The sequence below is a fragment of the Haemorhous mexicanus genome, chromosome 4, assembly GCF_027477595.1.
Source record: "Haemorhous mexicanus isolate bHaeMex1 chromosome 4, bHaeMex1.pri, whole genome shotgun sequence".
NCBI classification, from domain to species: domain Eukaryota; kingdom Metazoa; phylum Chordata; class Aves; order Passeriformes; family Fringillidae; genus Haemorhous; species Haemorhous mexicanus.
This window is the reverse complement of record NC_082344.1, coordinates 74,872,670-74,885,018: the sequence shown is the minus strand read 5'-3', so window position 1 is coordinate 74,885,018 and position 12,349 is coordinate 74,872,670. Positions and strand designations below refer to the sequence as shown.

At 47.5% G+C, this 12,349-nt stretch overlaps 1 protein-coding gene across 4 annotated transcripts in view; it reads right to left on the bottom strand.

Moving 5' to 3' along the window:
• Positions 1 to 12,349, bottom strand: part of PTPRA (protein tyrosine phosphatase receptor type A) — a 128,496-nt gene that overhangs the window by 66,546 nt on the left and 49,601 nt on the right. For all 4 annotated transcript variants that reach the window (XM_059845437.1, XM_059845440.1, XM_059845436.1 and 1 more), the window contains one exon: positions 1,083 to 1,154. In XM_059845437.1, coding sequence (XP_059701420.1) covers positions 1,083 to 1,094 — 12 coding nt within the window. In that variant the 5' untranslated portion in view covers positions 1,095 to 1,154. The remainder of the gene's footprint in view (positions 1 to 1,082; positions 1,155 to 12,349) is intronic.

Genomic DNA, 12,349 nt, shown 5'->3' with positions numbered 1-12,349 from the left:
CCCCAGCACACAAATCCTCCTGCAAAGGGGTGCTGGGGTACCTGGAGCATGGGGAGAGGGCCTGCACACATGTGCACGTTGCAAGGAACAATAATTCATGCAAATCCCTGCTCCAAGCAAATTCCACAGCAGTGCATCTTATCACAAGCCAAACAAAAAGCAGGAATAGGCTGGAGAACGGTAAAGCCACGTTCAAAGAATTTGCTCTTGTTGCAGCTTGAATTTCCCCCTCTCCTTCCAACAGCTCTCTGCTGACACCAAAAACCAAGCAGCCATGAACTGAACCCATTAGTCAGAAGTGAAAACCCAAATTGTGAGAGGAAGCAAAGCCTCTGTTCCAGTAGCTATTTGGGAGTCTCTGTGGTGACCCTCTTTGCTTCAGGAAGAGGGGGCAGAGAGCAGCAGTGACCATCTCACCCTCCTGATGATGCCTCCAAGCACAGCCACCGTGGCAGGAAAAACCCAGCAAGGCAAGAATTCAGGTCTAAAATCAGCACAAAAACTACTTATAAATCCATTCAACTCTGCTCACATTTGTATTTTCTTCTCCAAGTTTGTACAACAGTTTACTGCTTTTAAATCAGGGATTTTCCTCTGTTTCATCCATCAAGAACTGAGCACTCTCTTGCCACATTTGGAGATAGACCAGCTTTCCACAGACGCTCAAGATGATGAAAATAAATGAATAAAATATATCTTTAGTTCAAGTTTTCTTCTTTTTTTTCTGAGATTGCAAGTTAGAACCTGAATTCCAACCCAACCACTGGGTTTCAGCAGAACAAAAAAATCCCTGTGCTGAGTGCTCTCAAATAAGAGTCATGTCCCTTCCAACTCTGCACCAACAGAGACCTTATTATCCTTTGGGGGAGGAAGTCAGATTTTTTCCACTTAGTTACGTTCCCAGGTAGTTCTTAAATAAGATTTCCCTTCCATCTGTGTTTAAAGGGACACTTTAGCACAAGTTAAAGAGCCATGGTTGTGTACTGAACCCCAAAATAGAGTGATGGCCACTGGCCAGCACCATTTTATTGCAAGGACAGGACAAATGAGAAGATGCCAAAATTACCAGCACCTCTTCCTACCTTAATTATCATCAGTCAATCGTCCACCTGCACTTCATTAGGAGCCCATAAAGGTTCTTCCAGTGCTGCCCCCTGGAAAGAAACAAACAAAAAAAGCTTTCAGATCCAAAGAAGACAAATACAGCAACATCTTAGGGCAACAGCATTTTTACTGCTGCCAGCAAGGCAATTCCACTCCATTTTACCAGATGTAAAATGCAATTTTTTATTATTGCTCAAGCTACGGACACACTCGAAGAAATGAAAATAACCTCTAAGTACAGAAAGCAAAATTGGGAGTTTCCAGGGTTAAAAGTGCTCTTGGGAAGAGGTGGCAGGAGGGAATTGCAGGGCAGCAGCAGTTGCAAATGAAGGGACTTTGATATTCCCAGCTTGGCCTGATAGATGCACTGCTGTCTGGGTAAAAGCAAATAAAGTGTAGGAGGGTCCAGAGCTAGAGGAAATAGAGAATTGCTATTGTAGTGAGGGCTCTTCTGAGGGTGTATTTCCCCAGACAGAAGTAGTTTGGGCACTGGGAAAAGCAGTTCTGTGGGTTCATTTACTCCCACCCCAAGGGAAGGGGACAGAAAGCCACATGGAGGTCACCAGGATTTCTGGTGGCCATATACCCGTGGGACAGCCACCAGCCCAAACCTCTCTGGATACAGACTCTGGCTGTAGGATCCAGTGTGATCCTATAAGGAACAGGCTGGAGACCTGCAGGGATGTTTGTGATGTTCTCACACTTGCACAAACCACCTCCCTCCCCACCAGCTCTCGGGTTTGGGTTCCTGGCTCCATCAGCACAGCCACACCACGGGCCTCACAGTTCACTTGCCATGTCCACACTGCTCCTGGCTGTTCCTCACTTTCACAGGACCAGCCAAGTTATCTCCGCTCCCTGCATCTCAGTTCCCCTTCCCAAAATATTTTTTACCCACATCAGCTCTGAGGCAGCAGAGGGGCTCCTTGCAGGAGTCTGCAGAGCCAACCCCCAACTAATCCCATCTTCTGGGCTGCTGCTCTAAAGCACAGAACTAGAGACCTGAGGCACTTCTAGATTTCGAGTTGAATACATTTAAACCAAATTAATTTATTTTTTTTTTCCTATCGACATCTTTCCTGGCCAGCCTTGGGCAGGATGTGACCCAGCCATCTGCTCTGTCAGTGCCAGGAGCTGTGGAGCTCAGACATAATCCCTGGGTGATCTCCTCATTGTTTTCCATCCTGCTCAAGTGTTGACTCGAGCACTTGTTCAATTAGACAAGCCTCAGCACTGCAATCAGATGGGCACACTGAGAAGAAAAAATCTGATTTAGTCGAGTGTGATAGAACTGGGAGCTTCAAAGCAACGAGACCTGGAGATCATGTCTGCTCTGAAGTCTGCCAGAATTGCTGCTTAACCCCAGCAGACCACCAGCAACTTCCATTGTAAGAGAAGCTGTGAGACACAGCAGATTAAAAGACATTGGATCTGCCAGGGAGGAGGAGAGCTGGGTTATTTTCCTGATACTTCTTTTTTAAGGGAACTGGAGAACAGCTGAGGCATCTGCTTTCTCTTGGCTCTGCCTCTAAATGAGTGACCCCAGATGTGCCAGACTTGTTGGTATTCCCACACACCACTTGCATTTTCTTCCTTATGATCCAGCATTTCCCAACACCTCCCAGAGCTGCTGTCCTGGGGCAGAGGGGTCTGAGGGCTACAAGAACTCAGTCCAGCCTTCAGCCTGTCCTCTCCTCCCTGTGCAGAAGGGGTGAAGCCCTGCCATCCTTTGGTTAGCTCCATGCATTTCAACAAAGCAGTAAATTTTATGGGACCCAGTCAGGAAGCTGGCATAAGCAAATGTGCTGTCAATATTTTTATGGCCAATTTATTCCTTCATTCACAAGGCTGACAGATTCCAAACACAGTTTTGGATGGTGCTAAGTGCAAGAGAATCACAGAGTTATGGAATGGTTTGGGTTGGAAGTGACCTGTGGAGATGATCAAGTCCAGTGTCACTGCCATGGGTAGGGACATCCTACCCCAGGCTGCTCCAAACCTGTCCAGCCTGGCTTTGGACATTTCCAGGGATGGCAAGTCCACAATTTCTCTGGGTAACCTGTGCCAGGGTCTCATATCCTCAAACCAAGGATTTCTTCCTAATATCCCATCTAAACCTAATCTCCTACAGCTTAAGCTCATCCTATCACTCATGCTCTTGTCCAAAGTCCCTCTCCAGCTCTGTTTTAGCCTCTCTAGGTGCTGGAAGGTCTCCCCAAAGGCTCCTCTTCTCCAGCTCCCCTGCTGCTACTCCCACCATCTAAGAGTTCAAAGGGAATCAGCAATGAAGCTGAGTTTCCCCAAAGCTCCTTGCATGACAAGGACAGCACCTCCTGCAAGAGGAGTGTACACTGGGAGATCACAAAAACCAGCAAGTGCAAAGGCACAGGGAACACAAGAGAGCTCATAAATGCCAATGGCACGTGTGTGAATGGGGTGTAGAGCTGGCTGTGCCTTCACATGGCTGTAAAAAGGGATCAGTGGCAGGAGCAGAGGGGAATTTGAGATGTGTGACTTGCAGTGACTCACAGCCCTCACTCCTTGTGACAGGTACAGAGCACGGCGAGGCACTCGAGTATGAGAGTAAAAACATCTCATGTTGTACAGCTCACAGGAGTGTCTTACATCCACATCTGTTCTTAGAAATTACTCACTGGCCTCAGAAACCAGCTTCTGTGCAGAGAGGAAGTGTGACTGCCAAGGAGCAAGTGTGGCACAGAGCTGAGTGTCCCACATTTGGCTCCTGCAGCCCCACACAATCCTTTCCACTCCTCTGCCTTTTCCTGACCCCACTGTGCCATGATGTGCCAGCAGTGTAATCCTCTTGCCAGATAATCCTCCCAAAAAGCTGCATCAGGAGGATCTGGTGTCATCAGAGTGTGGAAAGCCATCCCTGCAACCCACTGACCTCAGGAATACCATAATAATTCATAATTATTATTTGAATACCAGTTGGATGCATTTGGATGAAAGCAATTTAACCAGCTGTTACACCACACCAATGGCAAGGAAGACATGCCAGATACAGGAAGGAACTTTCATTCTCTACCATGAAAATTCAGTTTTCTAATCCTGGCAGCACTGGGAAATCCAACACTGCCCTGATCCAGGTATTTCTGACAATGCTGTTACACAAAGTTGATTCAGAAAGAGATTCCAGTTATGAAAAACTCAGGGTCAAATGTCTTCCAGGATGGTTAGAATGACTGAATATCCTGAGCTGGAAGGGACCCATCAGAATCACTGAGTCCAATCACTGTGTCCTGTGCAGAACACCCCAAGGATCCCACCCTGTGCCTGAGAGAGCTGTCCAAAAACTTCTCCACCTCAGACAGGCTTGGTGCTGTGACCAGCTTGTCCTGGTTTTGGCTGGGAGAGAGTTAATTTTTGGGATAGAGTTCATTTTCTTCCCAGTACAATGTTTGGGATTTGGGATGGGAGTATTGGTTAGCTCTGTGCATTTCAACAAAGCAGTAAATTTTATGGGACCCAGTCAGGAAGTTGGCATAAGCAAATGTGCTGTCAATATTTTCATGGTCAATTTATTCCTTCATTCACAAGGCTGAGAGATTCCAAGCACAGCTTTGCACGGTGCTAAGTGCAGGAAAATCACAGAATTTCACAGGTGATGGAGACCATGACAGATTAATAGGAACAAGATGATCTTTAAGATCCCTTTCAACCCAAACCAGTTTGTGATTCTATGGAAAAAAAAAATCACCTATTTCTTTTATTAAAATGAGGAATACAAGGTTACAGTCTGGGAGGGCTTTTTGGAAGAACCCTGCTGAGAAAATGCTCTGGGAATTCAGATGACGACAGCAGTTTTGTTATTTGGGAATATTAATGGTATAAAATACAAAAATGGCTACAACACACAAAAAATGCTCAAGATCAGGGGTTGGCAAAGGTGGCCCACAGTTCCAGAGTCCTCCATCCCTTATTAAAATAATTAAAATAACAGGAAGGCAGGTATTATTTGTTGGCTAGACAGCCCCAAATCCCACTGCCTGTTAATCCACCTGAAACCCAAGTGTATCAGGGCAAATTAAAGCTGCCTTTAATCCATGCAAATCTCAGCCCAGGAATCCTTTATTCTCTTACCTCCTGCCATGAGTTTAGCCCTGCCCTGCACCCCATTCATGCTGCCAGAGCAAAACAACACAAAGCTCCTTATTTTAGTAACAGAAAGAAGGAATTTTTGGACCTTTCACACATTTTGGGAGTGGGAAGCTTTGTGCTTCATTGGCTAGGTGAGACCAAACCCTGTTCCACCTGTGCTTGGTTTAATCATATGTATCGACACACATAAATTAGGGCAATTTGTGCATAAATTAGGCAGCATCATTATGCTAATTGGGCTGCTATGATTGTGCTGAGAGTGTTTGCAATCTGCCACAGTCCTCTGGGACAGCGCAGAGAGGGAGCTGCTGCCTCTGAAAAGGCTGGAGCTCCTCCGGGATCCTGCTGGGGCAGGCACAGCTCCACAGCAACCCAAAACAAGAGGAGAAGGGGTGAGGGGAGCTGGTGGGATCTGCTTCCTCTGGAATGCTGGTTTCTGTTCTCTGGTTCCTAAATATCACATCCTAAACTCCCCCTGAGGCACGAAACAGGTGGAGCTATAGGTGGCTGTAGAAAGAGGCTGCTGGAAAAACAACTCTCTGAGGTGTGTGTAAACCAAATAAAGAGCAGGAGACCCAAATCCCTTGCACTTTGCTGTATCAAATTGATGAGAAGAAAAACATAAAAACAGAGCCACTCCACTGTACCTCTTATTGCAACAGAGGTAGGAATGGGTGCTGGGATCAGGGTATGATAAGAGTAACCTGATGATCCCTGTCCTAAAAGAAAAAAAACCAAACCTCTAAATCTTTCTAATTGAAGGAGCAAGGATAAGGGAGGAACAAATAAACTACAAAGTGACTGCTTTTCCTTCTGGAATTGTAGAATATCCAGAGCTGGGGAGGAACCAAAAGGATCACTGAGTCCAACTCCTGGCTCTGCCCAGGACACCCCAAAAATCACAGCAGAGACTCAGTTAAATCATTAAATCACCATACACAGCTAGGGCTACCTGGAGTAGGTAACTATCAAGGGATTTTTACTAAGACCTTCAGGGGCTTCTAGCAAAGCATGGATTTCTTTAGCTATCCCACAGGTGTCCTGCAGGGCTGTGGTTGGTGTCCCTGCCCAGAGAATGGCTCTGCTGCTGCTGGTGATGCTCAGCTCCAGCTCCAGGGGCTGGGGCTGCACCACATCTCCCTCCTCCTTATGGATACCAGGGGATGCTCCCAAAGTCATCCAGTTTTCCTTCTAAAACTGGTCACTAATTTACCCAATGGGACCATTATGCTGAAAAATCCTCCCTGTGGGAATGGAGTTCTCTCCCTTCAGAGGGAATTTGAGGTTGGTTTATTCTCCAGGATCCAGCCAGGAGTTTTTCCTCTGACAGACATGCTGGCACTTTGCCTGGCTAAAAAACATACAGCAGAAGAGCAGCAAGCACTAAGCTACTACTACTGGAAGTGTTAAAAATCAACTTTGAGCAAACCATCTGGTAACTCTCACTGTGCCACAGGTGAGAGCAAACACAATACGCTCTGTACAGCACCAAAAATTCATCACTGCTCAGAGAATAAGGGTGTGAAACACCAAACCAGCCCAGGGGAAACCTGGAACAAGCTGCCCAGAGAAGCTGAGGCTGCCTCATCCCTGCAAGTGTCCAAGGACAGGCTGGACAGGGCTTGGAGCAGCTTGGGATAGTGGAAGGTGTTCCTGCCCATGGCAGGGTGTGGAACTGGATGATCTTCAATAAAGGTGGAAGGATGAAACACTAAAAGGGCAGAGGCACATGGGAACTGGGAGATGCTCCATAGCCAGCTGGAGCAGGGAGCAGAACTGAGCTGCTTCAGCTGCAGGGACAAAGGAATTAGCGAGATACAAAGGGAAAAAAAAATCTGTAGCCAGCTTCCTTCTGCTCTTCTGTGCTCCCCTTGAGCATGAGCAGCTGGATGGTGGCTTTTCCCCCCCATCTTTAAGCAGAACCTTCTCTAAGTAGTTTATCAGTGAAAGCAAACTCATCTCCCTCCCTATGATGGAATATGGAACCTGGCATGGGCCAACGTCAGCATCCTAACACCCAGTAATTCCCAAGCCTCTCTGAACACCCACCATCTTATCAAAACAACAGCTTTAAAACCTCTTCTCTGCACTCTTTGGTGATAATTAGTTTTAGTCTGTCACCAGCAGATCAGTTTAGGATTGCATCTAAGCCAAAGGGATGTGAAAAGGTTTTGTGCAAAGCCTCTCCACACCAAATCAAGTTCAAAAAAGGGAAAGACAAAACACGAGCTGGCTGCACCAGCAGCTCCAACAGTTTCTGCTGCTCAGAAGGGAACACAGCAAGATTTAATAAACAAGCTCAATAAAGTTATTCTTCCCTGTTTTATTTCCCCTTAAAGCATCAGCCCAATTTGGTTTTGTTTCCATCACAAACAGCTCCTTTAATCGCTCCTGACGGGAGCACAGCGCGGGGCCCAGGGCTCCCCCAGCCCCTGCCAGCTCCCAGTTAATGGAGCTGCTCTGCCTCACCACAGCAATTCCTGTAATTCAAGTCTGGCAAACAATTCCTAGGCTGAAAATGGGACAGCATCCAGTCGTTATCTCCTTTCTTGTAGAAACAGAACTAAAAAAATAAGAAATCCAGCATTATTTACTCTACCTGCCTGTTTGCAGTGCTGGCAGTGCCACCACGCAGGTGTGACAGCAACAAACGCTGCAGCTCTCACAGTTTTGCCTGTTGATGTCTCTCCTTTCATCCCAGCAAACAGCCTGTCAGAGCTAAAGGAGCAGCTGAGAACAAGGAAAGCATCCAGCTCTCTCCTCACAGCTGAACAAGCCAGCAGTTTTCAGGAGGAAAAGCTTTGCTACGCTTCTAAACCGTGGCAACTCCTTCCAAAGGTGATCTTAAAAGTCTTTCCCAACTTTAAAGATTCTGTAATTCTAACATTCTGTAATTCTAATCGAATTAATTTTGGTCCTGGTCCTTCCATGTAGCCTCACTGGTGTTTCTAACCTCATTCATCCGTACCAGTCCACCCTAGGATTTCCATCTCCAAAAAAAAAAAAGTATTAAAAACCAAAAACCCATCAGTTTTCTTGCAGACACATTAATTGTGGACCAATCCCACCCCGGTGCAGACACCAGCTCCCGGCCAAGCTCAGGAACTGTGCACAAATGGAGGTGAAAGGCTTTTGTTTGAATGGTTTTGCTCACCAGGACACACCTGATAAGAGCCTGCAGCAAAGCCACACCCCGAGATAAACCCTGCGGGCTGAGTCTCCCAAAGGCAGCTCTGCATCCCGGGCAAGGGCTGGGAAACAAACACCCAAAGAAAACACTCTGTGTGTGTAACAGCACCATTTCCCTTGGCAAACCTCTCTGCTTTCCTTCCCTCGCCCTCTCTGTGTGCACAGAGCAACCATTCCCTGGCATTTTCTGAGCTACAGTCCAGGTCTGCTCCCGTGGATGGGATGCAGGGCTGGTGCCTGATCCTGGAGCAGAAGCACCCCAAGATCTCCTGGTGCCTGTAAAATTTAGACCTTGCTGGTTTTTAGATTGGAATGTGCAAAAGCTGTTTGAAAAGAGGCATCCTTTACAAATGAAAGTGATGCAGCTGGGAAGAAAAGAAATCCCAGGATGACACTGATCTGGACACTGGCCTTAAGAGCCAGACTCTGGGAAGCCAGTGGATGCACAACTGTCTGTGAGAGGCTTTCATGAGTGAAAATCTGACAGTCAAAGATTGGCATACAGAATCATGGAATGATTTGGGTTGGAAGGGACCTCAAAGATCATCCAGTTCCACCCCCTGCCATAGGCAGGGACACCTTTCATTATCCCAGCTTGCTCCAAGCCCTGCCCTACCTGGCCTTGGACACTTCCAGGATCCAGGGGCAGCCACAGCTTCTCTGGACACCCTGTGCCAGGGCCTCAGCACTCTCAGAGTAAAGTACTTTTCCCCAATATCCAGTCTAAACCTACTCTCTGTCAGTGCAAAGATCATTCCCCCTGTGCTGTCACTCCAGGCCCTTGCCCAGAGTCCCTCTCCAGCTCTCCTGGAGCCTCTTTAGGCACGGGAAGATCTTCCCTGAGCCTTCACTTCTCTGGGCTGACCAACCCCAGCTCTCCCAGCCTGTTTCCATAGGAACCCTGGGCCATATGGATGTGAGCAGACACACAAACAAGCTGTGACCCTACCTGAGCACACCTTGGGAGGGCACCTTGGGTCTTCCTGAGCTCTCACCGGGGCCACTGGAGCTGCCCAACGTGTCCCACACAGGGCAACGTGCAGCCCAGTCACTCAGGTCTCATTTCTAAGCAAAACATTTGCAACCTTTCTATTCCTCTTCCTCTTTTGACTTCCTTAATGAATAAACAAAAGTATGAAGGGGGAAAAAAAACCCACTAGCATGACCAGTTGTCCTCTGCACAGCCTGGGTTTGCTGGGAGCAGCTGGGAAAGGGGAATGGACACAAGGTTTTGAGCAGTGCACTGGGGGCAGAACCTCACAAAATGCTTCAAGGGCAACTTCTGCTGATGGCTCAGGCCTGCTTTCATTTTTGGGAAGGTATCTTAATCCAACCTACTCCGTGAACAGAGCAGGTGGGACACACACCAAGAGTTTGCAAGAGGCTGTGCTGTGTCCTGTGCATTTTGGGAGTGAATGAATGCAGTGGAACAGGCTGCCCAGAGAAGCTGTGGCTGCCCCTGGATCCCTGGAAGTGTCCAAGGCCAGGCTGGACAGGGCTGGGAGCAACCTGGGATAGTGGGAGGTGTCTTCAAGGTCCTGCCAACCCAAACCATTCCAGGATTATATGATCTGTGCTTCCCTAAAAGTTCTGGGAAATAAATCCCACATCCCATCGTGCTATTTGCTTGCCAAATGTCAAATTCAAGAATTTCCATGTCTGACCAAGGGACACATGGGTTGTCCCTAACCCACATCCCACCTGTGTTGCCACTCCCTGCTCACCAGTGCAAATCACTGTGATGGAAACATCTTTGTTCCTGCTGGGAGAGGTTTCAGTTGGGTTTTCCTGCCCATCATTGCACCAGATCCCAGCCCATACCTGCCAAGCCCCAGGCAGAGATTTATCCACTTGAAAGCAAGCAGGATCTGGTTTTAAGACAGATCCACATAATGCAGGAGTCAAGTGGTGGTTTTGGCTGGGATTTTTGTGTGTGAAGGAGTTGGGACAGGGGAGAGGGATGAGGACAGGGAGTGACCATTCAGGAAGCAACCCAAGGATCAAACTCCAGCAGGTTATAGCACTGGACAGCAATAGGATATTCTTCATTCCTCCCACAGATGGATTTCTGAGCTGTGGATTTAAATACAACGTTGTTGTAGCCAGGATATTGTGCCTCTCTCCTTCAGGACACAAGATCAGAGTTACAGCAGCTCAAAAAAGCAACAGCTCCTTTCTGCCTGTCACTGACACCTGGGGTCCTCAGAGCCCTTTTTGGTGGCTTTCTGAAGGCCAGGTGTCTGCATCTCCAGATCTGTTATCAGTGCTGATCAGGACACCCTGTTACACACCTACACACCCCTGTGCAGCTCAGCCCCATCCTGCTCCAGCTGAACCTCAAACAAACCCTCAGCAGATGATGATAGTGCAGATAAAGGCTTTTAACAAAGCTAAACATCAGAAGAAAAAACCCAAAAAACCCAAACCAGAGCAGCAGAGACCAAATGAAAATGGGTTTCACTTCTGTCCCTGTCACTGCACCACTTCAGTGTGTTCATGAAAGAGCTGCATCTCCAGACCTGACCATCAGGCTCTAAATTCATTGCCAAAGTAAAGTTTGTGAATAAATCCACTCAATTTTATAAAATCATAGAATTATTTTGGTTGGGAAAGCCCTCTAAGAACATCAATTCCCCCAGCACTGCAAGGCCACCACTGACCATGTCCCCAAGTGCCATATCCATGTGGCTTTTAAACCCCTCCAGGAATGGGGACTCCAAACTGCCCTGGGCAGCTGTGCCAGGGCTGGACAACCCTTTCCATGAAGAACTTTTCCCAATATCCAACCTGAACCTAGACACAACTCCCCCCCCACATGACAGGGGTGTCCCTGTGGTAACTCCAAAGAGGGAAGGGATGGACACTGCAGGACCAGGCTGTTCCCTGCTGTGGATTGCTCAGCCCTTTGCACCAAACAATCATGTTGGCTCTGTTGTAGCTTTCAGGCTGGAGGAAATTCAGAGTCTTGACAATCCCCCTGCCCCACAAACAGCACTGAAGTCCGTGGGGACTCTGCAGACATAAGGACCAGGAGAATTGGGGCACAAACCCTCATGTGCACCAGGTCTGGAAGCATTAAGGGTATCGATACAACACAAAGGGGCTACAGGGCAAATGTCTGGAGGGGCAGCCCTGGAGGAGCCACCTCCAGGTCTAGTCCACCCAGCTTCTCAAAACCAGCAAAAGATCCAGGAGTTGATTTTTTTTTTTCCTGCCAGAGGTTTTGATGATTTTTTGGAGGGATACAGTGGACACAGCAGGACTAAACCTGCAGGAGTCATCACACCAGCAGCAGGATCCTTCCAGCTCTGCACTGGGAATCCTACCATGGGAATTCTGTAACCTTTGGACATCCTGGAGATGGAAAGTGGAGCCAAAAGTCACGGATGAGACCTCCTCATGGATGGAAAAGCTCTGACAGAGCTGTGGTGGCAGGTGTTGTGTGCAGCTGTGGAGCTTCCCTTTAATCCATCACAGTGATCTCCTGCAGCCTTCAGGCCACCACAGGTCTTGGTTCCCTTTGGGGGTTTCAGTTTTGTTTCACCACTAAAGACCCTACTCCAACAATGAATTTTTTGCTTTTCTGGAAGCCTGCCCATAGCTCTGTATTCTTTGTTTAAAATACAAAATGCTGCTTTAAAAAGTTGGCTTTTGGTTGTTTTTTTTTAAATTAAATTTAAACCCACACACTTTTGGTTCAAATTCGCTCAGGTCCTTCCCTCAAGTGAAAGCCAAATGTTTAGCCAGGACTCTGCCTTCCCACACAAATATTCTGTCCTACCTCAGCTACCAGGACTTGTCTGAGATTATGAATTACCTAAACTTTAAAAAAATAATTAACAATGAAGGTGCCAAGTACTCAAACCCCCAACAACCCAGAAGCACAGAATGGTTTGGGTTGGAAGAGACCTTAAAGACCATCCCAGGAACCTTA